This window comes from Gavia stellata, chromosome 1 (genome assembly GCF_030936135.1).
Source record: "Gavia stellata isolate bGavSte3 chromosome 1, bGavSte3.hap2, whole genome shotgun sequence".
Classification (NCBI taxonomy): Eukaryota; Metazoa; Chordata; class Aves; order Gaviiformes; family Gaviidae; genus Gavia; species Gavia stellata.
The window spans coordinates 105,586,989-105,614,906 of record NC_082594.1 but is presented as its reverse complement, the minus strand read 5'-3'; the positions used below and the strand labels follow the sequence as shown (position 1 = coordinate 105,614,906).

General features: G+C 38.0%; 1 protein-coding gene across 2 annotated transcripts; it reads left to right on the top strand.

Annotated features, from left to right (window-relative positions):
- The first annotated feature begins 51 nt into the window (after positions 1–51).
- Positions 52–27,918, top strand: GABPA (GA binding protein transcription factor subunit alpha). Of its 2 annotated transcripts, none has more exons than XM_059835713.1 (10): positions 52–88; positions 3,907–4,007; positions 5,656–5,800; positions 6,695–6,779; positions 12,050–12,295; positions 16,432–16,626; positions 17,432–17,488; positions 18,525–18,665; positions 20,025–20,217; positions 25,103–27,918. In XM_059835713.1, the coding sequence occupies exons 2-10, from the start codon at positions 3,931–3,933 to the stop codon at positions 25,329–25,331; spliced, it is 1,368 nt and encodes a 455-aa protein (XP_059691696.1). In that variant the 5' UTR covers positions 52–88; positions 3,907–3,930; the 3' UTR covers positions 25,332–27,918. The 2 variants fall into 2 exon arrangements, with proteins under 2 accessions (XP_059691696.1, XP_059691705.1); XM_059835722.1 differs by lacking the exon at positions 52–88 and adding an exon at positions 1,869–1,899.

Sequence of the window (27,918 nt, the reverse complement as noted above, 5' to 3'; positions counted from 1 at the left end):
GATCCGCTGGAGCTGTGAGGGCCGCGGCTGGCGGGAGGTGTCGTGCGGCCGCTCCGCTCGGGGCCGGGGCGGCGGACGGCGGCGGCGGGTGAGCGCGGTGCGGCCTGGCGGCCCGGCCCGTGTTTTGTTTCCGTTTCTCCCCGGCGCCGCGAGTCTCATTTCCGTTTCGGGTTCAAACAACGACGAGGCGCCGCGGGGAGGAGGGGGGGGGGGAAGCAGGCGGGGTGGCGGGGGGGAGAACCGGGGCCTGCGGGGAGGAGCGGCCTCACCCGGCCGCGGGTCTGCGCCGGCCGCCGGCTTGGCTGTGGCGCTGCCCGCCCGCCCGCCCGCGGGAGGGCCCGTGGCGGCGGCCTCGCGGCCGAGGAGCGGCCTGGGGCGCCCCGTCCCTCGGGGCCTCGGCGCCTCCGGCTGAGGTCGCAGCCCGCCGGCCACCTCGCGAGCGGGAAATGGAGGCGGCGGCCGGCGGCGGCGGGTTGCGGGGAAGGGCCCCGCGGGCAGCGCGGCGGAGCTGGCGCGCCGGGGGCGGGGGGAGGGTGAAGTTCTCCCGCCGCAGGTCCTGCGGTCGCGGCTGGGGGCGAGTCAGGCAGCCCGGGCGGGGTCCGCGAGACCTCTCCGGGACGAAAAAACTTACCTCCACTTGTGAAAACGTATTTTGGGTGAAAACGTGAGCGGGTATTTGGCATCTTACTTCTTTTGCTTCCTGGTGCTCAGCCAGGTACGTGCTGTACAACCATTTCTCCCAGTTCGGATTTATTTTCTGTCTGTTGATAAGGAAGGAAAACACTTGAAATCTGGCATGACTCCACCCCGTTTAGTGGTCCGCCGGCTTTGTCTTAAATCCCAACTGGCTGGTAACTTGTGAAAGCTGATCTGTAAAGGATAGGTTGTCTGTGTTGGTATTTCCCAATTCGAATGATAAAAAGGATGGGTAGTACCAAATGTCCCACGAACAACTGAACCATCAAAGCATCTCGGGAGCACAGATACCTCAGGTGATTGTGCTTCAGTATCACTTGACAATGCATATGGGCTCCTGTAGTCGTGTCCCCCGCCCCTGCCTCGCTTCACAGTTGCCTGGTAGGGTAACAAATGCTACTCTAGTAATAGAGTTCGTGCCCCTATCAAGCTTGTTACTTCCTTAATTCCTTGTATTCCAGGGAAAAGAAAAGATAGACCTTAACAGAACAATGGGGTTTCTCCCCAACTGAAAATGTCGAACGGTAAAAGATACTGGCGTAGCACTGGGCTGTTGTGCAGGGGAAAAAAGGCTCTGTTAATAGGTGCCTTTTCTTACATTAGTAGAGGTCTGTGTCGGACATTATGGTCAGATTCTTTCTTGGATAACAGGTAAGTTTTACGGCTTTTTGGGTTGGAGGAAAAATAAAAACATAGAAATTAGTAGGCTGTAACTTCTACAAATCAAGCACACTTTTCTAAGTTCCTCCAAACAAATGCTGCTGTTGTGGTATTCCTGCCACATTGACCCTCCTAGCAAACCAGGCTGATTGAGTTCTCTGGCTTCTCAGTAGCCTTTAGGGAAGGCTCAGGAAGCTTAGTCCCATCTGAACCGATGTACACTTTAAATCTCTGCATCATCCCGTAGCAACAAATTCCACTAGACTTGTGTGAGATGTTTATTTCATCAGGAGTCTCTCTATTCTAGCATAGGAAAGAGTGAGTAATTTTCCCCATTAGGTTTCTCTGAACTTTTAATAACTTTGCATGTTTTCACAACATTCTTCCTCTTTCCACCCATCATCTCCCTTTCTTGCATCTGTGTTCAACGGAACCGTCTTTGTGTACCTGCTGTCTGTGCCTGTGCTTCCCTCTCCTACCTCCGCAGGGTAACCGGAAATGTAGTAGAGTCTGCGAGATGCAACTGCAAACCGCCTTTGAAGAGTGAGTGAACAGTTACTAGTCCAGCTGCCAATTTGGAGTCCAGTCCATAAGGACTTCAAAATGTCTTCCCTAATTCTATACAGTTACTGTGCTGTTCTAGTATTTACTGACTGTGCATCACTTTGCGTTTACCAATATTGACTATTTTCTGCCAGAAACAATTCAAGATGATGAGTTCTTTCTGCAGGTCTGCACAGTTTTCTCAATGAATAACTTATGAATTTGTCAAGGAAAAGAAATCTTAGCCTAACCCCTTTTGTAACCTTACTGGTAAACTCCCTCACAAAAAAATGATAACTTATTCCTGTTGTTTTGGGTTTTTAATCTGATTGCTAATACAGAAAAGAATTTCCCCCTTTTTTATGGTACCAGTTAGCTGCTTTGGGAGTTTTCAGTAAGGGATTCAAACCTTCAGTAAGGCTCAAACCTTAATTTTGAAAAAATCTCTTTAAGAGTCAACCAGATCACCTGTAACCATGCAGGTGTCAGTTCTTTCAGATATTTAATTAAGCTTGTCTGCATTCTTCAGAAGTGGTATTTCATTCTTCCCCGTTTATCATGAAGATGATATATAAGATTAAGTGATATGGGAATTGGACTCCCAGGGCCTTGTTCAGTGGACATTACCACTCCAGTTCAGCAGACCCTACCCTGACAGTTAGGGGATTTTCACGGAGCCAGATCTGTGAGCGGAACAGATTCTGATTTTGCTTCTAGTGGTGAGATATTAATGAGGTGCTGTTTACTTCCTATCTAGCCCTGGTAGCTTCTCACAGATTGATATCACATGCAGCACTTGATTTCTTCAAAACTAATTTTACGCAATAGTTTCTGAAGGAAATAATAAGATGAGTAATTTGAATTTGTTTAAACCTTTTCTGTAACAACTGTACAATTTAGTTGGTTACTCCTTTTGAGAAGTATTAAAGTTTAATAAGTTCCCTTATTAACTTGTCTTTAATAAATTCTCTTACTAACAGTTGGGTTTGGGATAGAGTCGTCCCTGGGAAAGAATGGTTCCAGGATGGAAACCTTGCTAATAACCTCTATTGTGGATACTTAAATAGTAGCATGTTTTGATTTTTCTACTGTGATTTTTTCTTTCCACTGTACTCCTACTTCCTACTCCTTTTCCTATGAGTTGGTGGTGTTATTTATTGTAAACTGTTAATATAATTTGGCCCAGTTCTTTATCGTGTGTATTTCCTACTTACGATGTATGGGATGGTTAGTAAGACATGATAATATTATACAAACTATGTCTTTACAGACCAAATACTGTAATTCTTTCTTTCCCCTTTACATTCCAACAGACCCCAGTATTCTACAGGGTGTGAAAATCTTCAGTGTCAATGAGAATATCATCACAGAATAGCTTTCCTTTTAATTGCTAACATACTGCATTAGTTTGGGACTTAACAAGATGCATTCATTATGCACATATCATCAAGTGATCGCCCGTGAGAGGGATGGGTTGAGAGATGGGACAGTCAATAAAAACTTTATTGCTGAGTTTATTTACCTATGAGGAAATCATGGATCTTCTGTCTGGCTTCCAGTCGCAGCATTTTATGTAAAATGCTACTTAAATTTATAAGTACCATCTTTCAGCCTTGCTAGGAAGGTATTACGTAGCTGAATCTAGATGCCAAAATACACATAACTTTCAAAGAATTTTCAGAAGTTCTTTGCAACCAGCCACTAAAAGTTGTAGCTGGCCCATAACAAAAACATTCAGTAAATTTGGATGCCTCTGAGAAAATCAGGCTTTGGTTGCTGTGCTAATGTCCGTTTATGGTCCTGGATTTGCCCCTAGAACATTTGTTTGAAGAACAGGTATCATCATCCGTTTTGTGAAATCTGTATTAGCTTTTGGCTATTTTTTAGGTGAATTCTTGTCTTTAAAAAGCTGTCCTGGTATTTGGTTTAAAATATGTTTGATATGACAACCCGTCATCTAGTTTTGTTGGTCTGTGACTTACAAAAAAAATTCTTTTCTGTTCATAGGTCTGTTCTTAAGACATTTTAGCCATGACTAAGAGAGAGGCAGAGGAGCTGATAGAAATAGAAATTGATGGAACTGAGAAACAGGAATGCACTGAAGAAAGGTATGTACTGTCTTTGCTTTTTGGGGTCATTAGGCTGCAATTCATTTATTTATGTATTTTCTTTAATTGCTTTCAGATTTGTGGCTGCACATACTAAGTTTGGTTATTCAGATTTATTTTTGGCTATTGTGTAATGCTTCAGAGATGGCCATGGTTATGAAATAGGTACAAGTGTTTTCTAGCTAGGCGAAAGAAGTAACTTTAAACTGGCAGAAGTAACTGGCTCAGTACCATCTCTGTAATAGTGCTGTTGATTGTTTCCACAGTTTTTCAGCTTTCTTGCTGGATACGAAGTTCTTAATTTTGCTTGTGCTTTCTTCAGTTTTTCTGCTTCTTATTTAATTAAATGGTGATTTTCTTGAAGTGGAACTGTAGCCACTATAGGAAACCAGTATAGTGCTATTATATTATTCAATCTTAATTGCTTAAAACCTAAACTGTTTTGTCTGTCTCTTGCTACATTCTTAGTAGTTCTCTTCCCCCTGCTTTCATGTCTGTAGGCATATGTCTACGTGTACATGCTGCAAACCTTTCAGTTTCAGTATATCCTTCTGTAATTGAGATGAACCTTTCAGTTACTCCAGTCCATTGCTTTAGTGTTATACAGGGTCATTTGTTTTTAACAGAGCAGAAATGATATTCTGTATCTATTGACTCTATTGTTGTTAGGGCTATTGAAACTGTAGATACCGAAGTCTGATATTCTTTGACTTAATTACTTCAGCCTGTTTTTTTTTTCTTACTAATGGTTCCCTCCTAATTTTTACAACTGTTTTTGAAAGCACAGAGAGGCATTTAATGTGTTGGATAGAAATAGCTGAGGCTGGTAGGTGACCTGCTCTTTAAGAACCCGTTTTGGAGAACTGATTCAAAACCACTTATTAGTTTCTTCTTATTCTGAGCTCCTTGTATATTTTTACTACTTACAAACTGACTATGTCTGTATACTTTCTGATTTCATTCTTTGTAAATGTAAGGAGACCAACTGTCTAAGGTCATTGTTAAGATACAAGACCCATAACTGATGTTTCTGAATGCCTATGCCAATACTGTCACATCATTTTAGTGCAGGACAACCATGACATGTGACTGATGTTTCCTTCAAGGCTCCATGTTGCTGTAGTTCCTTCTCGTTGTCTCTTGTATGCATTAAGCTTATCCTTGTGCTGACTGGTTAAAAGACATGGACAATTACTCTGTATGAGAGTGGGTATTTTTTTCCTTCTTTGTTCCCTATCTGTTAAGTTTCTGTGTTTGTTTTTAACTTGAATATCTTTTAAATACAGACTAGGCAAGGCAAATAGAATTAGTTTACTCTACATGCAAGTTAATAATGTATAGTATACTAATCATGACTTAATGTCTTGAAAACGGTGATCTGAAAATAATCTTCATATTTAACCTAGCTTTTTAACTGCAACAGGGTAAAAGAAGAGTTATACAACTGTAAAATCAATGGGACCAAGTTTAGTAATTCATCGTCTACTCAATCTAAGAGCTTTTCTGCATGGTATTAAGATTTCAGAGTCAGTATTACCTTTCATGTAGCTTACTTCTAACTTTTTTTTAAGCTTTCATATACCTACTATATTGCACAAGCTATATTAACCTGTAGGTAATATTTTGTTCTGTTAATTTGCTACTTAAGCATCGTTGAGCAAACCTACACCACAGCAGAATTTGTGAGTCAAGCTATTGACATCAATGAACCAATTGGAAATCTTAAGAAGTTGCTGGAACCTAGACTGCAGTGTTCCTTGGATGCACATGAAATTTGCCTGCAAGATATCCAGGTAAATTGAAAGGTTATGAAAGATTTAACCTCTTAATGGAGAACCATTTTACATACTTTGTCCCTTTCTTCTATTGTTCTTGGAATTCATGCTTCATTTGATATATTAATTGTAATTAGGAGTTTAATTTTATGTCAGGTTCATTATCATCGGACCATTTAATATGTACACACTAATTCAGTGTAAATAAAAGCAAAATGCTTTCAGGCTTCCTGAGGTAAGGGTAAGAAAGAAAAAAAAATACCACCTTGCAAGTGAAAGAAGAATGAGGGCGACAACAAAACTGTCTTCTCTTGAGGTAGCCCACATTTGTTGCTGCCTGAACTTCCATGAGTCTAATCTTGTTTTGAATCTGAATAAAGTGAGAAGGTTTTCCTACTATTCAGGTACATAGATAGCAAAACATTACTCAAGAAAGTTCCCCTTCACCCTGTTTTTACAGGCATCACCATGTTAGACAGTATAACTGTTTTGCATTGTGTTTAGCTGGATGTTTTATTTGTAGTTATAATCAGACATCTGTGGCTTCTCCAGAAACAACAGGGAGAATACTGCTTTAAAGACAAGAATTTTTATGAAGGTGATAAAAACTGAAAAAAGGAACTGTAGATACTTTGCACAAAGTGAAGGTACTGCCAGGTTTTGCATTGGGTTTTTTAGGTTAAAAAATGTCCCTGTGAGTGAAACTACCTTAAACAGAACAGAATGGCGAGTTTCAAATTCCGATCAAGTTCGTTCTGTCATGTACTAGGTCTACATAGTACTAAAAATATTTGCACGTTTCCTTAGAAAATTTGCTGCAGACACTAAGTGTTTCTAAAGTTTAAAGGTGAATAAGTTTCTTGTAACTGTGAGACTAATACATATTTTGAATTTTTTTTTGCTTTTATCAAGCTGGACCCAGATCGAAGCCTTTTTGATCAAGGAGTAAAAACAGATGGAACAGTGCAACTCAGTGTGCAAGTAATATCTAGGCAAGGTAAGCAGTTACGTTTGTCAGTTGTACAGACAAATTAATATTGTAGGAGTGCATGTGAGCAAACCCAATCCCCTACTCTTTCTAGCTGTAAAATTGAGAAAATCACTGAATGATCACATAACTTCAGAATATCTCTTTCATTGCGTACTGTGGTTATAAGTAGTAGTAATTAAAATAAATGTCATGGACTGATTCTGTTCGAAATGTCTTTTATAGTAACTTCATATCAATTTCTAAGTGAAAAAAAAGACACCCCAAACCAAACAAAACTGGGTCAAATAGTGACAGTTACAGTATGAGGCTTTCATTAAGGGTGAGTAGTTACTCATATCAGACCAAGTATCTAAGCAGGCAAAAGATTTTTGTCTACATAGGATACAATTTCATCTTTGTGAGGCGAGTGAGCCTGTGTGCTTCGTAAACGATTAGATTATGAGAGTATATGTAGCTAAGTGAAAACTGGTATGAAAGGCTGGGATCACTATCTATTGTCTGTTTTCTTTGGATGAGAATTCAGAGTGAACTGTTGTGACAGAGGACCGTTAACCAAGTGGGTAGGGATTTGTTAATGCATAGTTTTTATTTGCTTGTAGTATCAGGTATGACAGGGTTGCCCCTTGTCGAATCCTCTGGAATTAGTAGCTTCATTGTTTTGCTTTTTGTCCTATTCTCCTTTGTCCTCTCCATATGTCTTGAGTGGAAGGACTGCCACCACTCACTGAAGACATTTGTGTTGGGCTCTGGGAACAGCTACAGATGTTTGTTCACCATATTTTCAAATAAACAGTGGCAACAAGTTCCTCCTGTAGTAGAGTATTTGATTATCTGTTTTGAGTTATGTCAGCAAAGCAGATTAGCAAAATTTAGGGAGGACATTTTGTTTTCTTGTGACTTCAGCATAGATTAGACAGAAGAAAGCCTTTCTGTTTTGTATTAACAGTATTAAGACTGCTGATTTGCATTTAATGCTGAGTGTCAGGTGGCTAGTGCTAGGTTGAATCCTCAGTTCCCCGTATGTAATGTGGATTGAACTACCTTTCTGGTTTTAAAAATAGAATAGAAATATCCTTCAGGGAACTAGAATAACTGCTCTTATTTCATGCCCCGTAACTTGTAGTATGCAGTGCTCTGACTTCCAGTTTCAGAAGGATGCAGGTCATAAGTATCTTTACTCCTATCTTCCATTTTCTTCCTGTGTTGTGTTTTTTTTCTTCTTCAGTGTAAAACTGAGGTGCATGACCATGCAGCACAAGGAGCTTCTTTTTTTTCTCTCTCTCTGTGTCTTTAAAAGAAACACCTGAGTGTTAAGTACTTTGGTATAACTTCAGAACGATCCTCAGTGTTGTTTTTCAGGCCATGATACTTGACACTTAAGCAACTCATAATAAATCTGTCTGTTGAAGGCAAGTAAAGTATGGCAGGACAGAATATCAGAAAACAAATAGCATGGATATAAATAATAAAAAGAAGATACTTGGATCACTAACAGGGAAATGGACTTGTTACTCTGACCGCAGTGACCCTTTCAGCCAGAGAGAAAGAACAGCTTCTTGTGCCATCCACATATTTCTCTTCTGTGGATGAGGTATTGAAAGATTCTCAGTTTATTTATTTTTGTTTTTCCCCAACTTCTATAATACATAGAATTCAGCTAGCAGTAATCAGTGATGCTAATCCTTGTTAGAAATTAGTCTCTCTAATGTCTTAAGAGACAAACTGTTATGTCAGTTCAAGTGTTCTATCAAATTTTGATTAGCCATCTGTAAATTCAAAGGAATAAACACCAACTGAAATATAGTCCATTGTAGTTCTTTTATAGCATTTCATCTAAAGCTATTTTAATATAAGTTAGAGCAGATAAAATATCGGTCCTGTTTATTATTTTTGCTAGAAAGACCATTCTGTCACTCCACTTTGCCTTAATGCCTTTCTCCTGGTTTGAAGAATGGAGATGTATATGGTTTTCCTGCCATTGTAAGAACAGCTATTTTGAGTGCAGCCCTGTTCTGTACTGCTCTGAACTAAGCCTGTTGCAGGTCTGTGGAGATCTGAGTAGCTGCGTTGCATCGTATGTTAAAGAATTTGAAAAAAGCTTTAATTTTGAAGACCTCCATAGCAAATATTTTGGTCTTTTTTTTTTTTTAATCCAGACACAAGTAATATCTGATCAAGGCTTTCTCCTGCCTGTCTGACTGTAGATAATACCAGAATATCATTTTGCCATCCTTAAGCTGTTAAGGGTGATAGATTTTTTTTTTCCTTGAGATATGATAGAATTGATTCTGACCCTACCTTTAGTTGCTTTCTTTTTTTTTCTTTTTTCTTTTTTTTCTTTTTTTTCTTAAAGAAAAGAAATGGGTAGTGGGGAGGGAATATAAACTTTTCAGGTTGTAAATTCCAGTGCTGTGTGTATGGCATAGGTTGAAATCTTTTTTGGGAAAACTTCAACGGTGGAAGCTCTGGCTGGCAGTCTGTGACCTGAGGGAATCTTTTCTTTATTTTTCTAATTTCTTAATCACCAGAGTAGAGGCAAGGTTGAACGGAAGTACTTGCCACACTTTTTTCAGATGAACTGTGTGAGACAGACATACTAGATTGAAAGGGCTAGAATGAGAGGAGCAATCTTTGACAGTCATTGGTTTGAGCAGTAGGAGGAGAGAGACATGTATTATGGAGGTGGACAATGTAGTTTTGCTTTCTGTTTATTGTTTGACAAATATATGAACAGGTAGTCCAGTTAACCTGCCATTGAAGTTGTTCACATACCACATACACAAACTTAAATGAGTCAAGGCCACATTTGTGAATGAAAATGTCTGTAGCTTCTGTTTGTGTTGATATCAGTTCTGTCTGTTACGCACACCTGCAAGATTAACATTTTCCCAAATAGATGCTGGTCCACCTACTTTTTGAACACTTGACTGACATAAGAGGTTAGTGCCTAGCTGCTTTGAGAATTTCTGAGCACGTGTATGTAGCTGTACTATAGATATTTAACATAGATTTTGGCACTAAGTGGTGGTTAAGCACAAAAAGTTCTTTGGATTTAGGCAGCTGAAGTCCGAGTCCTGTTTTAAGTGTGGAACTCCTCATTTGACCATGGTCTCTAAACTGTTTTTTGCAATAACTAGGCTTTTATTATTTTTAGTATGTAAAGGAACGATTCATAAGTGTAATGAAACATGCTGATTTAGATTAAAGGTGCAGTTTGACTAATGTCCTGTCTCTGGCTGTGGTTAATACTAGACATTTCAAGAAAAAAAAAAACAGGTTGCCTGTAGGTCAGTCTTAACCTTAGTATATTCTCTAGCTTCAGACAATTAGCAGTGAAGAGGCTTGTACTGGCAACATCTGGACATGTCTTGATAGCTAATGTCCTTGAATTTTTCTACTTTTTGTACCAGTTTATACTTCTGGGGTGTGTGACATTGTCACATTGTGTTCCACAACTTACGTGCTGTCCAAGGAAGACTGGACATCTGTTTTCTTATGCAGTAGGTAAAGGGAGAGATGTGAGAAGAGATGCAGACAAACCCAGTGAATTAATGTTGATCTAATGTTGTAGTAGGTTAGGTGGCAGACTGTTACTTCACAACATTTTTACGTATAAGTTGATTCTTCTGCAGAGACTCATCACTTTGATCTCCATGTTTGCATTACAGATAAAGCAGTAGATTCACAGTTCTTTTGACATGTAGTTATTTGACAGACAGTAAATTATTTTGTTGAGCAATAGTGAACTGTTCCTCTCTAGAAGCTTTTTTCTTTCTTTTTTGAAGATCAAAAATAGAATCTTAACTCTTAGTGCTTTCCCTTACCCATTTCTATCTGACTTTAAAACAAGCCTGTGCTGCAAATGTTAATCTTAGATGGCCTAAATAAAACACTCTCCTAAGTAAGGTTCTTATTTGCTTTTTCTTCATGTTTGCTTCTTCATCTAATCCACCACTTACTGGTTGTCTACATCTATTTTCACTTCCTTAATTTCATATTGCTGCATGTTGTACTTCCAGTCTTTGTAGTATTCCCTTTCTAATGTTTTTCTCAAGCTGAATTCCTTTCAAAGTATAGAGGAATACTTGTCTGAAAAAGGCTTGGTTTGTTCTTACTTGTACTACAGGTAAGTAGTCCATTTGTTTTCCTTGATAAACTGTGAATAGGTTGTGGTTTTAGCTTTTAAGACTGTCACCTACAGAATCTACTATCTCACATTGAGCTTTAATATACGTTAGATGGGGGGAAACAAAGTAATACCTTATGGCACAAGATACTGAAGGTATTCTGGCCATGTGATGTTCTGTGAATCCTACTTTCAACTGCCTAATCCTAGTCAAGGTTTTCCAAGTCATACTAAAATGGATTTTTAGATATTTTTTTTTAATGTCCAAATATGTTTGACAAAAATCTGTTAAAGAAGTGTGGTGGTTGTTATTATAATGGAAATGACACGTCACAAAAAATGGAAAGAGGTTTTTTCTGTTTAGCGTATTATAATGACAAGAAAAATCTTCTATACAACATCAGAAATTTGGTGAGGCACCAGTTGGACAAAACACCTTCTCAGAAGACGACAGAGAAGGTGATAATCCAAAGCATTAGTAGCATTACTGAATGCATTCTTTATCGCTGCAGAACATACAAGCATATCTTCCAACTCTGTGGCCTAATATCTTAAATGACAGATGTAAAACTAAAACATGAATGGTTAATTAAGCTTAAAACATGAAGAATTTTCTCGTTGTCTTTTAACTTGCTGTTGAACACACTGCCTCTTGCAGGGTGCTGAAATAAAATGTTAACTCCTGTGTGTAGACCCCAGAGATAGCAGGGAAATATTGTAAAGGCTGAAAGAAATGCCTCTTGGCTGGGGAAAAGAGGTGGATGCTTGTTTTGTTTTTTGGGGGTTTTTTGGGGTTTGCTTTTTTCTTTTGGTTCAGTCTATTTCTTACAGACCAAAATACTTGTTCTTTATGCCCACATGCTGAACATTCTGTTCAAGATACATGAAATGGATCACCTAAGTAGAACAGGAAGCTGTAATACTGGGGAAGGAAAGAGGGACAGCTTTGCATTCACCTTACTAAAGTATATACTGTATAATAGAATATGTCATTCTGATTTAGGACACTTACAGAAATTTGATGATGCTTTTGTGTCATGCTTCTTTCTTAAGTATGCTAACACCTGTTAATCAGAAAGCTTTAAAACAATGTTTTGGTCATATTTGCATTGCTATGTTTAAGTTTTGTGTTTCTTCTTTCTGTGCCTAGGGATAGAGCCCAAGTTAAACATCCTTGAAATTGTGAAGCCTGTGGAGACTGTGGAGGTAGTGATTGATCCAGATGCTCATCATGCAGAGGCTGAAGCTCACCTTGTTGAGGAAGCTCAAGTGATAACCTTGGATGGAACAAAACATATTACAACAATTTCAGATGAGACCTCTGAACAGGTGACACGATGGGCTGCAGCATTGGAAGGCTACCGAAAGGAGCAGGAGCGCCTTGGAATACCTTATGGTAATAACACATGACTCTGTGTGTGTGCGCGTGTGTGTTGAGGTGGGGGCTGGTTATTTTGTTCGTTTGGGGGGTTGGCTTTTTTTCATAAATGATAATTAATTTTGGTTATTTAATTAAAGTGCCCTGATACTTCAGAGAAGGCTTCTTATGATATGGGTAAGTACAATGCAAATACCGCTGCATAAGAGAAGGCTAAAGAGAAGTAGAATCAATGCTTGTCATAGTTTTATTAAAATAGTGCTTTTTGCTCCAGAACCTTCTCGTCATTGCAGTTTTTAGAAAGCAGTTTTCTTCTTCCTGCCTTCCTTAAAAATGTGTACGTTAGTGATAAAGCTCTTTTTTCATGTGTGTCTGAATTTGAACTAGACTCAGTACTTGGTGAGGGTTGCCTCTCAAGATACTGAAACAAATTGTTCATAGATTGTGGGGTGCTGAGTATGGTGTAAAATCAGATTTTGCATGGAAAGCCATACTTGGCTTCAACATAGTGGAAAAAGATGATTCAGAACTGAATGTAAGTATTCTGGTAGATCATCATCTCTTGAATTAATGTTGTTACTTAGCAGGCTGCTAATTTAATGTTAGCTTAGAAAGAGCATCTCTGAATGCCTGCTTAGGATTGAGCTGAAACTGCGGGTTTTAGACCTACATCATGTTCAGGAGATTATCCAGCTAAGTTGCTCGTTGTGACTTGTAGAAATGTACTGTCAAGGCATATTCAGCACATGAAGCTGTAGTATCTAAGCAGACCTGCAAAACTGGAATATATTTGGCAAGTGGGATATTTGGAAGTGTTAAAGAATTCCAATGAAGTCACAGGTCTTTGCAGGACATGTAGCTTGCCAATATTCTGAACGTATTTTTGATAACTAAAGCAATGGCTTTTTTATGCCTTTTTGCTGTTCTCATTGGCAAGCACTTCCAAAATAGCTTTCATCATGTTGATAAGCAGGGATTTGACACAGAATGTTTGAAAAAAACGTGAGGTGTTATCAGGAGCAGACGGATATTTTTCAACATGCTCTCCCATTAATGTAAGAAGAAAATTACTTAAAACTATGTTGTTGTTAGGTTGAATAATGTTGTTAATAAAGCTTTTAAATTCACAGTTGTGGATTATAGGGTTTTCTTAAAGCAGCAACACTATTAAATTTTGTCTTTTGTGTCATGGGGTTGCAGATTTTCCAGGAAAATCATACTAGTTGATTATGACAGAGATATCTGTACTAAGAATAATAGTGTTCTCCTGATATCAGAAAAACGTGCTAGACTGCCTGCCTAGAAAGAGCAAAATTTTAAATGTTGTCTGAGTTGACGTTGCAGGGACTTGGGTTGAAATAAGGCACCAGTAAGTTCTATGTTACGGTACAGTCAGAAGTTTCTGAGAATAAAGAATGTTCTTACGGTTCTTATGTAGTCCCCCAAAACCAAAAAAGCCTCCCCCCCCCCCCCCCCCCAACATTTATAAATACACAACTTTAAAAAATAGAAAAAGAGGCCAATTTTCTTCAAAGAGTTGTGTGAGGCTTGGTTCTGTGAAGTTATCCAAAATTACTAATCTGAAATTATTCCTTGAATCTTTCAAAAGAAAGGGTATGTTGATATTAAAAGTCAAGTCCAGTCAGTAAATAATCATCATCTAGAAAGGTAGTGGTTCAGTATCTTCATCAACAAATTAGGAGCTTTTTGATGAAAACTCACTGCTGATAACATTTTGAAGACCAAAACCCTTTTGGTGTGGCTTTTCCCGAAGGATTACATTGCATGGTTTTAGGTAGCATCAGTGAAAAATGATGCAATGTTACTGTCCTTTACTAAGCAAAATGGGATTTGTGGCTCCTAGATAATGTTTACAGACTTAGCTTTCTTTAATTCTTAAAATAAAAATTTGTCAAGGTGACATCTGTTTGGGGTATCGTAATTTAAAAATACGTGATTGTTCTACTCCTGTGTTTTGCCCTTGAGACAGTGAAAGTAAATATCCCAGCTTTAGTTTCCATTTCCAGTTTGTACTCATTGACATGTTTTAATATATTGCATACAACGTTAACAAAGTTTTGAAGATGATGCTTAGATTTACCCATCCTCTTTCTAGCTTGTTTATACTAATACTGCTTGAAACAACAGACTTCTTACGTTAAAATGTCTTGAGTCAACAAATCATGTATGACACGTATCTTGAGCTGATTATTTATTACCATTTCTACATGTTCTTCTGCTGTGTGAGTTGTCTATGCTTTTGTGTGTTTGGCGCTGGCATTTAAATGATGTGCATATTGTGTTCTGTTGAAATGTCAAACAAGCATCCCAAAACTTGATGCTGTGGCTTGTTTGCTTCAAATACAGGCATGCATTTGGTCCTATTGTATCAAATCTTGGTTTAATGGTTTATTTAATATGGTCTTTCTCGATGTGCCATATTACACTTACTGTTTTATATTTTTATATATATAATAGTGCATGTTTATTAGCCCACCCGTGTGGTGGGCTGACCCCAGCTGGCAGGTAGGCCTCCACTCAGTCACTTGTTCACTACCTCTCCAGAGGCATGGGGAAAAGAATCAAAGGGCCAAAGCGAATTAAAAAAACAAACCATGGGTCAAGATAAAGACAATTTAATAAGGGGGGGGGGGGGGGGGGGGGAGGAGAGAAAGGAACGAAAAAAGAGAAAAAGTGATGCAAAAGCAATCACTTGCCCCCAGCAGGCCAGTGCCCAGCCAGTCTCCGTGAAAGGGCTACTTTCGAAAAACTGCCCCTCAGTTTTATTGCTGCTGCTGATGTAGTATGGTATGGAATATCCCTTTGGTCAGTTTGGGTCAGCTGTCCTGGCTGTGTCCCCTCCCAGTTTCTTGTGCACCCCCAGCCTACTTGCTGGGGTGGCCGAGTGAGAAACAGAGAAGGCTTTGCATTGGAGTCCAATACTCTCTGATCAGGTTCTTTCAGATATTCCATGTGTGGAGGGTGTAATGTTTAATATCAAATTTACTTGAAGATGGTTGATGTTACATGGGATTTCTGATTTGGTAGGGTGATACAAGTTGTACTAAAAACACAGTACAAAGGTAAGTTACACATAGAAAAATACAGCAGTTGCAATACACTGTTCAATCACTGTACCAATGTGATTCCCATTACTGGTCTCTATAATGTGCTCACCATCATGATGCTGGGTGTCCCCAGTCACCAGGAAGGAATACATGGGTTGAAACCAGCTCAAGCCTGTTGCTCTCTTTGAAATTCTTCTGCTAGTTGTCTAGTTTGTGTACTGTGTGTTGGGCTGAGCCACATGTTCATGGTCTGGCTGACTCAGGGAGATATTTACACCACCAGTTGATTCACTCAGCTGTTGATAGCTGTTTATCTAAAACAAAGGCCACCATCCAGTCTCCTTTTTTTTTTTTTTTTTTTTTTTTTTTTTTTTGAGATAAAGTCAGCTTCTTTGCATTATTCTCTGAGCTGCATGGGCACTTCACCCTTGCTCATCTCCTCTGAGCCTTCTTTCATTGTAGGGGTTTATTCATTGATTCATGTTCCTCCCCTGCGGTTGTAGTTAGTCCCACCTTGAGTGTGTGCAAGTACTACTCGGCAGTAGCTCAAATATCTCAGTGTGTTATCAACACTGGTTTGGTCACCAGCCTAAAACACAGCACTATATGGGCTTCTGTGAAGAAAATTAACTCCATCCCAGCTGAACCCAGTATGATGGTGATTTCTAATAGTTTAGAAACTTGGATAATGTGAATGAGTTCAGAATGTAATATTTCATCATAATCACATGCTGATCAACATATTTGAGGAAGAGCGTCCTTGTGTGAGAGAGACTACTCTTTTTTGAAACTAAAGACCTATGGAAAAAGAAAAATAATTATTTTCTGTGTTTGAGGAATGTCAGGCATAGTTCTGATGTAAAAGCTTTTGCTAAAGAAAATCCCTTTTTTGTCCTTTCCATCTCCCCTCCAAGCCATACCACTCCATCAGGGTTTTAAGAGGAGTCAACTTTCCATCCAGTCAAATTTGGTCATGGTAACTGTGCTTCTAGTAGGTATTTACTTTTATGGAAGTTATTATATAATTGAGGAGGAAGCTTGCAGTATATAATGGGATGATTTGCAGTTTCGTCTCTCTTTTCCCAGATCCAGTGCAGTGGTCAACAGACCAGGTGCTCCACTGGGTGGTGTGGGTGATGAAGGAGTTCAGCATGACTGACATTGACCTCAGTGCGCTTAGCATTCCCGGGCGGGAGCTCTGCAGCCTCAGTCAAGAAGACTTCTTCCAGCGTGTCCCGAGGGGAGAAATCCTCTGGAGCCATTTGGAGCTTCTTCGAAAGTGTACGGGAGATTTTTCTGTGATTGATTTTACTTATTCCTCCTCCTCCCTTCTCTCTCTTCCTTTTTTCTTTCTTTAAAGATGAACCCAATTGTGAGCAGTTGTTTTTTCCTCTATTTAATATTGGCAGTAAAAATGAGGGCATCAATATAAGATAACAGGAGTTATTAGTGAGAATGTCTGCTGTTACGAAACAGATCTGCATACTAAACACTGTTTGCCTGTCTTTCATCAAGCTTCATAACTAATAAGGACGGAGTAGTGACTGATGATTCTTCCTTTGTTTTAATAAGGATTTTTAGTTTGTGCATCTCCTGAATTTGACAGTTTTATAATTAAATATTGATTGTGAGTTATTTAATGTACATTTCTGTGTCATATAGAAGTGAAGATTATTAAGCATAGGCAATGAAATCCTTAGATTGTACACAACACAACCGATAAGTGATGCATTGTATGTGCATAGTACAATAATGTATATGTGCATTTCAGACTTACCACGCTTGGATGTAACTTGGCGGACTAAAAACTGTTTCCATATTTACTTACATGATATAGCTAAAGGTTTTAGGGGATGGAGAATGCGTAAGATACCTTGAAATGCACCATGTACATCCGTATTTCTAAAAATTGAATGACAGACGTTAAATGTCTTTACTCATAAGACCATGAGGTATGCATGTCTCTTGCAAACTGATACCCAATTTTTACATTTTTCCTCTATGAAATACGAAAGTTTTTGACCTTCAGGTGACTTGAAATTTGTGGGTTAAATAAAAAAAATACTTTTTTTTTTCTGATTTGCAGATGTGTTGGCTAGCCAAGAACACTCTGGAGAAATAGCAACTGTTACTATTGATCAGCGTAAGTACTTCTGCCAGCAGTCAATTCACACAATTACAGATTGCAGGTTTAGGACTGTACTTTGGTTCAGCACTGTAACAGTACAACATCTAGAAAATCACTCGAGAGAGTAGTTTTCCTTGGGGAGAGGAGGGTATTTTAAACTTCAGAGCAAAACGCTGGGTTTGTCAATGTTTTGTTATTGGCTGAAAGGTGGGGTATGACCTGAACTATGAAAGTTTCTAACTTTCTTTTTGGATGGTAGGTTTTCCACTCTCTTGAAATAAGCTGTCTAGGATACATATTTGAGGTCTTGAGTTGTTACGGTTTTTTAGGTTACATATTGAATTAATGAATGGATATATTAAAATGTTATGATTTCAAAAGAAATTGTTTCCAAAAATTGAAAGGGAGTGTGGAAGAGAGGACTTGTTTAGAAACCAATACTAGAAAAAATACATTAAAGTAACTTTCCAGTTATTTGAAACTCACTCTTCCAACTGAAGCAGTGTCATCAATTATTAAAATGAGTCAATTTTCAGACTTGTAAGCAGCGTATATGTTAAATAGATAGACCATGTATTATGTCCTGGGTTTGTGTCTAATTAAAGCCACCTAGAGTGGGGCATTTGCATCACCTTATGCCATTGCAATAGAAGGGTATTTAACTGGTGTTTGAATAGCAGGTATGGAGGGTCGTACAGTGACTGTAGAGAAAAGTGCATTAGGGTGGGTCATATGGGAACAGCATGAAGATGAAAACAAAGGCATGAGAGGGGTTTTTTATGGAAACATGTAATATACATAATAGGAAACTGAAGCTGATGTTTTATCTGTAATGTGGCATCTCTGCTACGAGTCTAAACCCACAATTTCCACTGTAAGAGGTAAAAAGTCTTTAAATTATTCTTAGCTTTGTGACTTACACAGTGTGTCCTTTTATCAAAGGAAAAAACTGGCTCCTAGATGTTATGATAATACAGGTAATAAATAATATACGCCTATTTCTGTGCCAGCAGTTTATAATTTATGTTCTGCAATGTTCTCTTCTTTACAGCTGTGCAGATTATTCCAGCATCTGTACAGCCTGCTACCCCAACCACCATTAAAGTAATAAACAGCAGTGCAAAGGCAGCTAAAGTACAGAGAGCTCCAAGGATCTCTGGGGAAGATAGAAGTTCCCCTGGGAACAGAACAGGTATTGTCTCCATTATTTTTAAGTGCAAATGCAGTAAACACTTATTCATTAATTTTAATTACAGTTTTGTAGGACCATCTTTGTCACTCTAGATGTGGGGTTTGTAGAAGTCCACGTGGTATGGAGGGAACCATAGCTACAAAATATATCACAAGCACTTGCAGACCTGGCAGGTTGGTAGCTCATGCAGGCACTATGTTAATGTGGTGCTGCAGCTTTTGAGTCCTGCAGTAAATGAGATGCATAAAATTGTTTCTCTTCCTATCACTTAGCAGTTTGTCCTCTCAAACCACTGCACAGCATTTATTCAAGCTTTTAACTTCTTTCCATTTGCAGAAAGAGGAGAAAATAAACTATGTGTAGTATCCTAGCCTAGCTACTACTTGTTCTACTTTCCCGCCCTGCCCAATTTGGTGACTTTAGAATTTAGCAGGTTTCAGATTCCTGTTTTGTTAAATAATGCACCTTCTGGAAAACTGCACACTAAATCTGCAGTTATTTTTGGAATTACTGTTATTTGTACATAGTCTTTAATTATTAATAACTCATCTTAATTTCTTTATCTTATTTTTTCTTGCTGTCGTTTTTGCTTTGGTTCTCTCCACTGTTGTGAATTTTTCTATTAAAACCTTTCTTCTCCTTTCCCTTGAATTTTTATTTGATTTAAACTCTCCGTAAAAGTCTATTATGATATCATTCAGGATTATTAGGCCAAGATTTTATCGGCTGACATCAGTGGGGAATACTTTGTGTTTCTCCCTTTAGACATTAGGTGTGCTATCTGTATCTCATTGAGAGTTTAGAAATTTAACTGCAGATACTTGAGTTAAAAAGAAATCTTAATGATAGGACATGAAAGATGTTATATTGACTTAAGCTGAAGTTTGGGGTTGGTTTTTTTTTATTTCTAATATTAATGTTGAAAATCAGAGACTAAACTATTTTTAAAAAACAACTTCTATTACCTATATATATATGTGTGTGTGTGTATGCCTGAAGAGGAATAAGCAGCTCTTGCTAAATCTGTTCTATTTTAGTGATAGGTATATATCTAAATGATTATGTGTACTGTTACATGATTTTTTTTTCTTAAGTTCTAGGGACAGATTTGTGAGAAATCTATCTTTATTTTTTTTCCCCCCAGGAGTCATCAGTTTCTTTTTTAATCTATTAATACTGATGACTTTGCAGGAAAAAGTTTACAAAAGAATAATTAGAAGAAATTAAATAAGTGCAAGTTTTCCTTCCACAATATATTCTGTGTTGGTCTGCTTTAATATGTTGGTTGAAAATTTTTAGCTATCAGGGGAAAGTAAAAAGGACTAATCAAAATGGATCTTATTATCCCTATTTCAACAGGAAACAATGGCCAAATCCAGTTGTGGCAGTTTTTATTAGAACTTCTCACTGACAAAGATGCTCGGGACTGTATTTCTTGGGTTGGTGATGAAGGAGAGTTTAAATTGAATCAACCTGAATTGGTTGCGCAAAAATGGGGACAGCGCAAAAACAAACCCACGATGAACTATGAGAAGCTTAGTCGGGCTTTGAGGTAAGAAACTTTAGGAACTGATCAGATACAAAGTGATTTGCTTCCACTTGGCTACTTTATTTTTAACTATCATAATGCAAGACTTGTGGGTTTTTTAGTAAAGGGATAAACAGATCCTCTGCCGCTACTCATTCCCATCAGATCGTACTGGTCTTGGGGCAAGGTATTTGTTGGGGTTTTTTTCTTTTTTTTTTTTTTTTTTTTTTTGAAGAAGCTAATACAATAACTTTTTGAACATTTGAAAATATATTTTCTTTTTTTCAAGATTATTGAACACTGACAGGATAGTTAATTTGGGTAGCTCACTTCCGGAAATATATTTCTTTTTGATGTATCTTCAGCATTTATGCTTTCAGTAGTGTGCCAAACAGAAATATGTGAATGCTCTGAATTACTGACTTATTTTTATATTTTACCATTTACTTGTTTGTGTTCCTCTTGCTTTTGTTATGGTATGAAGCAATACATTCCGGTAATTATGTAATCGTTAGTAGATTTCTCTATGTAACAATTTTTTCTGTATGTAACAAAACTTTTTCTAAGTTCAAATATTCATTGATCCATTTCATTGTTCTTATGGTAGGGATGTTAAATTGAAAAATGCCATTGACAGGTAAGTTTCAACAGTTGTGATTCCAACATAGTGAACTTTTGTCATCTGAAGAAATGGAAGCATTTCAGGCTGTCTTCATTCCATTATGATTTTTTAGTTTGACATTGGTAAAAGGGACTTGTATTCTTGAATCACGGTAGGTGATGTGCTTGAGGAGGGGGAAGAATGCAAGTACCTGAATTTTAGACTTTTTTTTTCCCCTGATTATTTTGGCCTCTGGAATCATTTGACGATTCATCCAAGTTCTCTGAAATCATTAAAATTGAACCTCTGATTTCTCTTTCTGATATGGTTAAATCTATTTATCTTGATTATTTTTCAAGAAAGGTATTTATTGCCTAATCCTGCAAATTATTTAAGCAGTTTTAAGAATTATATGAGTGAAGTTGCATATGGTTTAAATCGGAGATCTAAGATTTACTTTTCAGCATTTCCACTTTTGGCTACTCTATTTTTCTAAAAGGAAGTGAACTCATCTAGCATTGTTTAAAAAGAAAAAAAACAACTTCTATTTAAAAATACCTCTGTGAGAAATTATTGTAATGTTACCATATTCTGGCTTTCTTTAGTCTTTTAGGGAGGATTTAAATAACATCAATATGCGTAATGCTTAATGAGTACTTTCACTGGGGGAGAGCAAAGTCTAGAAGACCATGAATGGCATAGAGTCAGTAAAGAATGACTGCTCAGTATGTCATTTACATGAACAGGAGGCATCAGAAGAAACTGGCAGGCACCAGATAAACAGCTTAACTATACCCTTTCATTTGTCTTGTAACTTCTTTAGCCACAGTATTGTGGATGCCAGAATTATTTTGAAAGTTTGAGAGGAAGGTGGACAAACCAATGAAAAAGAAATATTTTGAAAGATACTAAGTATGGAAAGATGCAACTTCTAGATATTCCTGAGCCCCAGATCATTGAAAGCAAGGAAGAGCATCGATAGATACATGCTTACTCTACTTTCATGCTTTTCCTTAGGCACCTGCTTTTCATCTGTTGGAGTCTATATCCTGTTCTAGATAGATCTTTAGTCTGGTCTTGTATGGCTGTTCTTGCATTATTTATGTATATTAAATTAGAATGTTACTTTTTTCATAGGATCACAGAATCCCTTGGGTGGGAAGGGCCTCAGGAGGTCTCTGGTTCAACCTCTTGCCCAAAGCAGGGCCGTTCCAGTAGAGCTGCTCCCCAGCCTGTATTATTGTAATGCCATTCCCATATGTCCAACCTGTTTTTGTGAATCTATGCGTTTGTGTACTGAAGGTACATGTGAAAACTTTCTGGAACATAAAAATTGTGTAAGTGATGCTAATGCTTTTTAGGTTTTGTCAACAAACTCGGCAGAAGATCTCAAAGGCAGCTGAAGAACTTCAGAATAATGTTCTTATCACTGGGATATTAAACAGATGCCTGCACAGTAATTTGCATAAATCACTATTAGAGAAGTTTTGCATTTATATTTTAGTCACAGAATTACAGAAATAGCATTCCTCAAAATGTTGCCATTTTGGCAGCTGCATCAATATTGACATGTTTTCTAACACTTCAATGTCTGAAGGGATATTTAATGGCTCTTGCTACTCCCATGTTAAACACTGTTGTCAAGCTGAAGTTTTATTAAATGGTAATATGTTTTGTTTACTAATGTACTGAAATTATGGTGTCAATTGTTGATTAATACAGAAAATGGTGTTGATATTATAGAGAAATGTGCTAGCTCTTCTGCTCAGCTGTAGGGAAACCAGGAAGTATAGAAACTAGGGCAGGGGGAAAAAATGGAAGAACAGCTTTTTTTGTTACATACATCTTGGTAAATTTTCTAAAAGCCACAACTGTTTAGTTATCCAGTAGGGAAGTGATACTTGAAGAAAAATAAATCATCTCTTGTATTATTCTGAAACAGTTTTCTTGTGATTCAGAAAATTCCAGTTATTAAGGTTTTGTAAACTTTCATGGGTATTTATTTATTTTTAGCTTTCTATATTTTTGAATGAGCAAATGCCGTAATCAGAAATGCATTCAACATAATATTAAAATAATCCTCTTGCCACATTGCCTCAATTCTAACTTGAGTGTTTCTAGCATGAGATGTGGGAATCTTGCATGCTTTTGGCCCTTTGCATAAATGCAGACTAATTTCTTGTGGTTCTTTTCCGTTCTGATCATATCAGTAACACGAACTAAATAATTTATAGAAATAATAATATTGAGTTTTGTAAAGCATTTTTCTACAGCATTATTTTGACACAGGCATTATTGTATAGGATTGTACAATAAATGCTTGTACAGAGTTAAGTAACTTCAAAAAAAGATTTTGGCCAGTGGCACTTGACATTTTGCAAACTCTGGCTTTTTGCACATGCTTCGTATTGACCCAGGTGAGCACAGCTCCCAGTTGCCCAATTTCTCTATGTCCAGTACTCTGTCGCATTTAACACGAATGCCTGCCCATACTGTTCCCTAGGCTGTACTGTATTTCACATGCGAGGGATACACCAGGGTGTATCGCTCATCGTTCCCCAATTCTGCCCAGTACCACAAGACTTTACTTCAAAGCTGAACAGAAATCATCATCTCACCCTCTAAGTTACAGGGTTTGTCTAACCTGTTATAACTAAACCTTCCTTGTCAAAATATGTGTGTTACAATGGACATTCAGCTGCCTCTCTTCTAATAATGAACTGTGATGGACGCCATACAACAACAGATCCTTCGGCTGGTGCCAAGAAGATGCTTTGGAGGATAGGGCTGGTGTGGAGAAGTGCTGAGTGGGAGTGGAGTAGCCGTTAAGAACAAGCATGATGATGTGGCAAAGACGACAGAGAGGAGTTGAGGGAGGTGCAGGTGTTAGCTTGGGGGAGTGGAGTGAGGAGGACTGCAGAGGAAGCTTTCTTAGGTCATTCTGGAAAAAGGTGAAGGAGAGCTTTGGCAAACGGACCAGATTTTCTTTACCCACAGAGCATTAGCAAGCTATTTTGACAGTCCTTACACTCCATAATAGACCTCTGTGCCTTCTTGCATGGTATCAGTAACCAGGAGACTTGCCAAGATTTTTTCAACATAGTCTGTCTCTCATCCTATCTTTGCTTTGGTCCTGTTGCTTAGATCCTAACCCTCAAAAGTAAGAAATTAAAAGGCTTTTTTTCAGGATTTGAGGTGCCTGACGAAATTTGGTTGGATTCTTAGTAACTTACCTCTTTTCCATTAGAGCTGAGAGACAGAAGTTAGTCTTTTTTGACTTAATTTTGCTGGTGAATGAGAATCATCTTTGCTTTACAAGCATGTCACTCAGATGATTGAGTTTTAGACAGTCAGGAAATCTGGGCTCATTTGTACTACATTTGGCTAATGGTTTTGAGGAAATTAAATTGTGTGGTGGGTGGTTTTTTTTTTTTGGTTGGCTGGTTTTGTTTTGATTTTTTTCCAAATTTATCACAAGCTTGTTAGGCTCAGCAAGTCCAAGTTATGTCCCAGCCACTTAGATTTTCTTAATGAGAAATATAACATGCATTCTATTAATGCCTGCAGTAAGATAAGATCAGCAACAAAACTGTACAATTCTAACTTCTTTTACTGGTATCACCTAAAGTTTTGTAACATCTCTGGAGTACAGCGGGTCATATAGACTTCATGTTACATTTACTGCATTTCTGCTCAGTCTGATAATTCTTTTGTGACATAATTTAAAAATAATTCATAGAGGTCACTTTATTTAAAAGGATGTAGTTTTGCCAGCATATGAACTATAAAAGCGTGTTTGGGGTTTTTTTGTATAGTTTTACTTCCATCTTTGAAAACAATAGGGAGAGAATGGCTGCTTTAGTATCACAGAAACCACAATGCTGATCTTCAGACTGTTTCCAACATAATTTTTTTTCCTCAAAAGCAGAGATGAGTAAAGAAAGCAAAGGACAATAATGAGCGGGGAGACAACATTTTCTTCTTTAGGCAAAGCACTGTAGAAAACTTATTTCCCCCCCGCCAAGCTGTTTTTAAACTGCTCCAAGACCTTAATTTCTGAACTGCTGCTTCTGACTGCCTGTAAAATAATTACTATGTTTTGTTTCTCCTTAACATATCAAGGTGCAGGGACAATTTTCAACCTTCTTCCCTAATGCCTAAACAGTATCTTGGTATATGAAATGGTATGAGAAACTTGATATGAAAAAGATTCATATTTTGGCCTCTGAGTGACTTTCAGTAAATAACCAATGCATATGGAAGTTACAGAGGCTGAAAATTTACATTGTTTTCTTTTTTTTTTTACAGGTATTACTATGATGGAGACATGATCTGCAAAGTGCAAGGCAAGAGGTTTGTGTACAAATTTGTCTGCGACTTGAAAACTCTCATTGGATACAGTGCAGCAGAGTTGAATCGGTTGGTCACAGAATGTGAGCAGAAGAAACTAGCCAAGATGCAGCTCCACGGCATTGCACAGCCGGTTACAGCAGTGGCGCTGGCGACAGCATCCCTGCAAACAGAGAAAGATAATTAAGCACTAGTACCTGGAAGTGGGAGCCTGAGGCCTTTCATATATAACCAGAGCAGTTACTGCTCTTACCTTTATCAGAATTGGAAACTTCGTTTGTTTCTTGACAGTACAATATAGTGCATGATTTTCTACAAAGAACTGAGACTTGCATAAATTTGGATCTTTTAACAGCATATATTTCAGTATAAGTTAAGGGATCACCACAACTTCTGCAACTTTGAGTCAGGGCCTCTACGGTATGCAATCTGAAATTGGTGAGAAAGGCAGAACTGGTCAGCATTCTGTGTCCACAGCTGTACAAAGTAATTTTTGCAGTGCTTTTAACAAAAATGAAGTACCTACAGCAAGCAGGCTGATCAGTTGTCTGAACTCAGTCCTTTCCAGTCTTGTCTTCTCTGCTGAACTACCAAATGGCATTTGATGCTTTCAAAGTTAAATATGTTCATTATTCTCATTTAATCAAGCAGAGCTGAAAGACACATTAAATGCTACAAAGCATCAGGTTCTTAAAATAGCTTCTGTGTTTATAAGCAAAGGAAACTAAGATTAGACTGAACTGAAGATCAGTGCTGAAGAAGGAGATCCAGGTTTAGATCTGGCTTAGGTGAAAAGCCAATTATGAGTATTTCATTGTAATATGTAGATAATATGCATATATGAGGGCAAGTACTTACCTCTTTTGAAAGACACTGTTAATGCTAGCCACTTAGCAAAAAGCGAAGACAAACTCCTTCCCCCACTACCACCCCCCATCAGGTGATTTGAAAACTTGAAAAAATAGCCCTCACCCAAAGAGTGGTTTGTTTTGGTGGGGGGGGTTTAATGCTCTGTTCTGCAAGGTGCGTATACCTGCATGGTAGTCAACCTTAGTAACTGAAGACTTAAGTTAATCACAGTCAGTAGTCCCTGTTTAGAAACAAAATGCAAGTTGAAAATAGTTTTACAGAGAATTGAAGTTTGATTTCCAAATTATTGTACAGTCTGACATATATTAAAATACAAAGATGTGCAATTTTTATTTAAAATTAATTTCTTTCTGAACTTCAAGTAATGTTTTTGAAGCTTCGTAAGCCAAATGCATGCTCCAGAGCTGGGTGCGATTTGAAGTTTGGATGATGACTAGAAATACTTGGAATGTATCCTGAATTCTCAGCTGCAGAGAATACTTCATGCAAACTTATACATGCAGTAAAAAGTAGGCTGCAACTTCTGAGCTTCTATACTGATGCCTATTAGACTATTTCCTTTGATGGCTGAAAATGGTGCAGTTTTGGTTTTGCTATTGCCCCTTCACGTTATTAAACAGTATATTATGTCACCATGCGTATTTTCCAACTTTTTATAAGTGAAAACCTCTCTGGTAACACTTAACAACTAAAATGCAAATAGATAAGGGAAACCCTTTAATTCTGTGAGGGATCGAGCTACCCTTAAACCTTAAATCAAAAGTGCTTGTCCAGTGAGGTTCTAAGTGTAAAATGTGTTTATACTGAGTAGCGAGAGCACTGAACTGTTGCTCTTGATCTGAAGAGGAATGGTCATACTTGCAGGCAGAGGGCAAAGAACAAATACGGCTCATGTTTATTTTAAAGATGTGTTGAGGACAAAGCTTTTTGTTTATAGGTTGATGTTCATCTGCAGATAGTTTTTGCTTAACTAGATATCTTGCATGTAGTTCTAGCCGACTTTTTTCATCATCACCACAATTACAAACCTTTTTTGCCAGATTCTTTCAGTAACTCTTAATGTTATTTTCATTCTTGAGCGCTTAATGCACTCCATCTACTGAGCATGCTGGTTTTATTTTGTTTCGAAAAAACTCTGAAGCCCTGAGCAAAATGTGTAAATGCACCTGTCACAAGAGGTCAACCATCAATCCCTTTATTACTGTTACAGTAGGCTGATTCCACCAGTTGGCAAGTGTTGGAGGTGACTCATACAAATAGATGCAGGTTTGCTTACTAAGAATAAGATGAAGCTGATAGTTTGGTGGCAGCAGCTATGTATGTAACGCCGCTCCATTACTAAACAGAAGTCCAATGCAAGTCACAAGTTATATTTAGTAGAGTTCATGAGAGGCCTTTTTAGTTAAAATACAGTACAAAAAGAAGAGAAGCTTAAAATATCAGCTTTCTAGATCAAACTGGACTGTGGGAGGATAAACTAACAGCAAAACTGAAATGTAGTGTCAATGCTTTATCCCTGTGAATGTTGTTGTTACATAAGCCCTCTAGGGGAAACTTCCAAAATCACACTGTTCTTGTAAATAGATCTGATTATTATTTTGCAGCTTTTCAGTAGGTATGGTAGTCCTTTGGGTTCTTTGTTGTGGGATCATCTGCTTTTCCACCATGTTCTAATTCATAAAAAAGGAATCTTTCAAACAGTATAAAATCACTGTCACATTCTCTGTAGTTGAGGGAGAAATCTGTGACTAACTTGATGTCTTCAATAAAATAAAAGTTGTAGAATATATTGTCAAAGGTTGTTCTGTTGCTGCCAGAAGGAAAACATAGAAAGAATTTCCCAATTTTTTGTAAAACGGAAGGTTTTTTGCATACTTTTTACTCTTTAAATAAAGACACTTATA

Bases quoted from the DNA above. Each gene is read 5' to 3' on its own strand.
- GABPA (XM_059835713.1), top strand. From the start codon at position 3,931: ATGACTAAGAGAGAGGCAGAGGAGCTGATAGAAATAGAAATTGATGGA. The intron at 4,008-5,655 runs GTATGTACTGTC...TTGCTACTTAAG, and splicing joins CAGGAATGCACTGAAGAAAG to CATCGTTGAGCAAACCTACA. The intron at 18,666-20,024 runs GTATTGTCTCCA...CTATTTCAACAG, and splicing joins TTCCCCTGGGAACAGAACAG to GAAACAATGGCCAAATCCAG.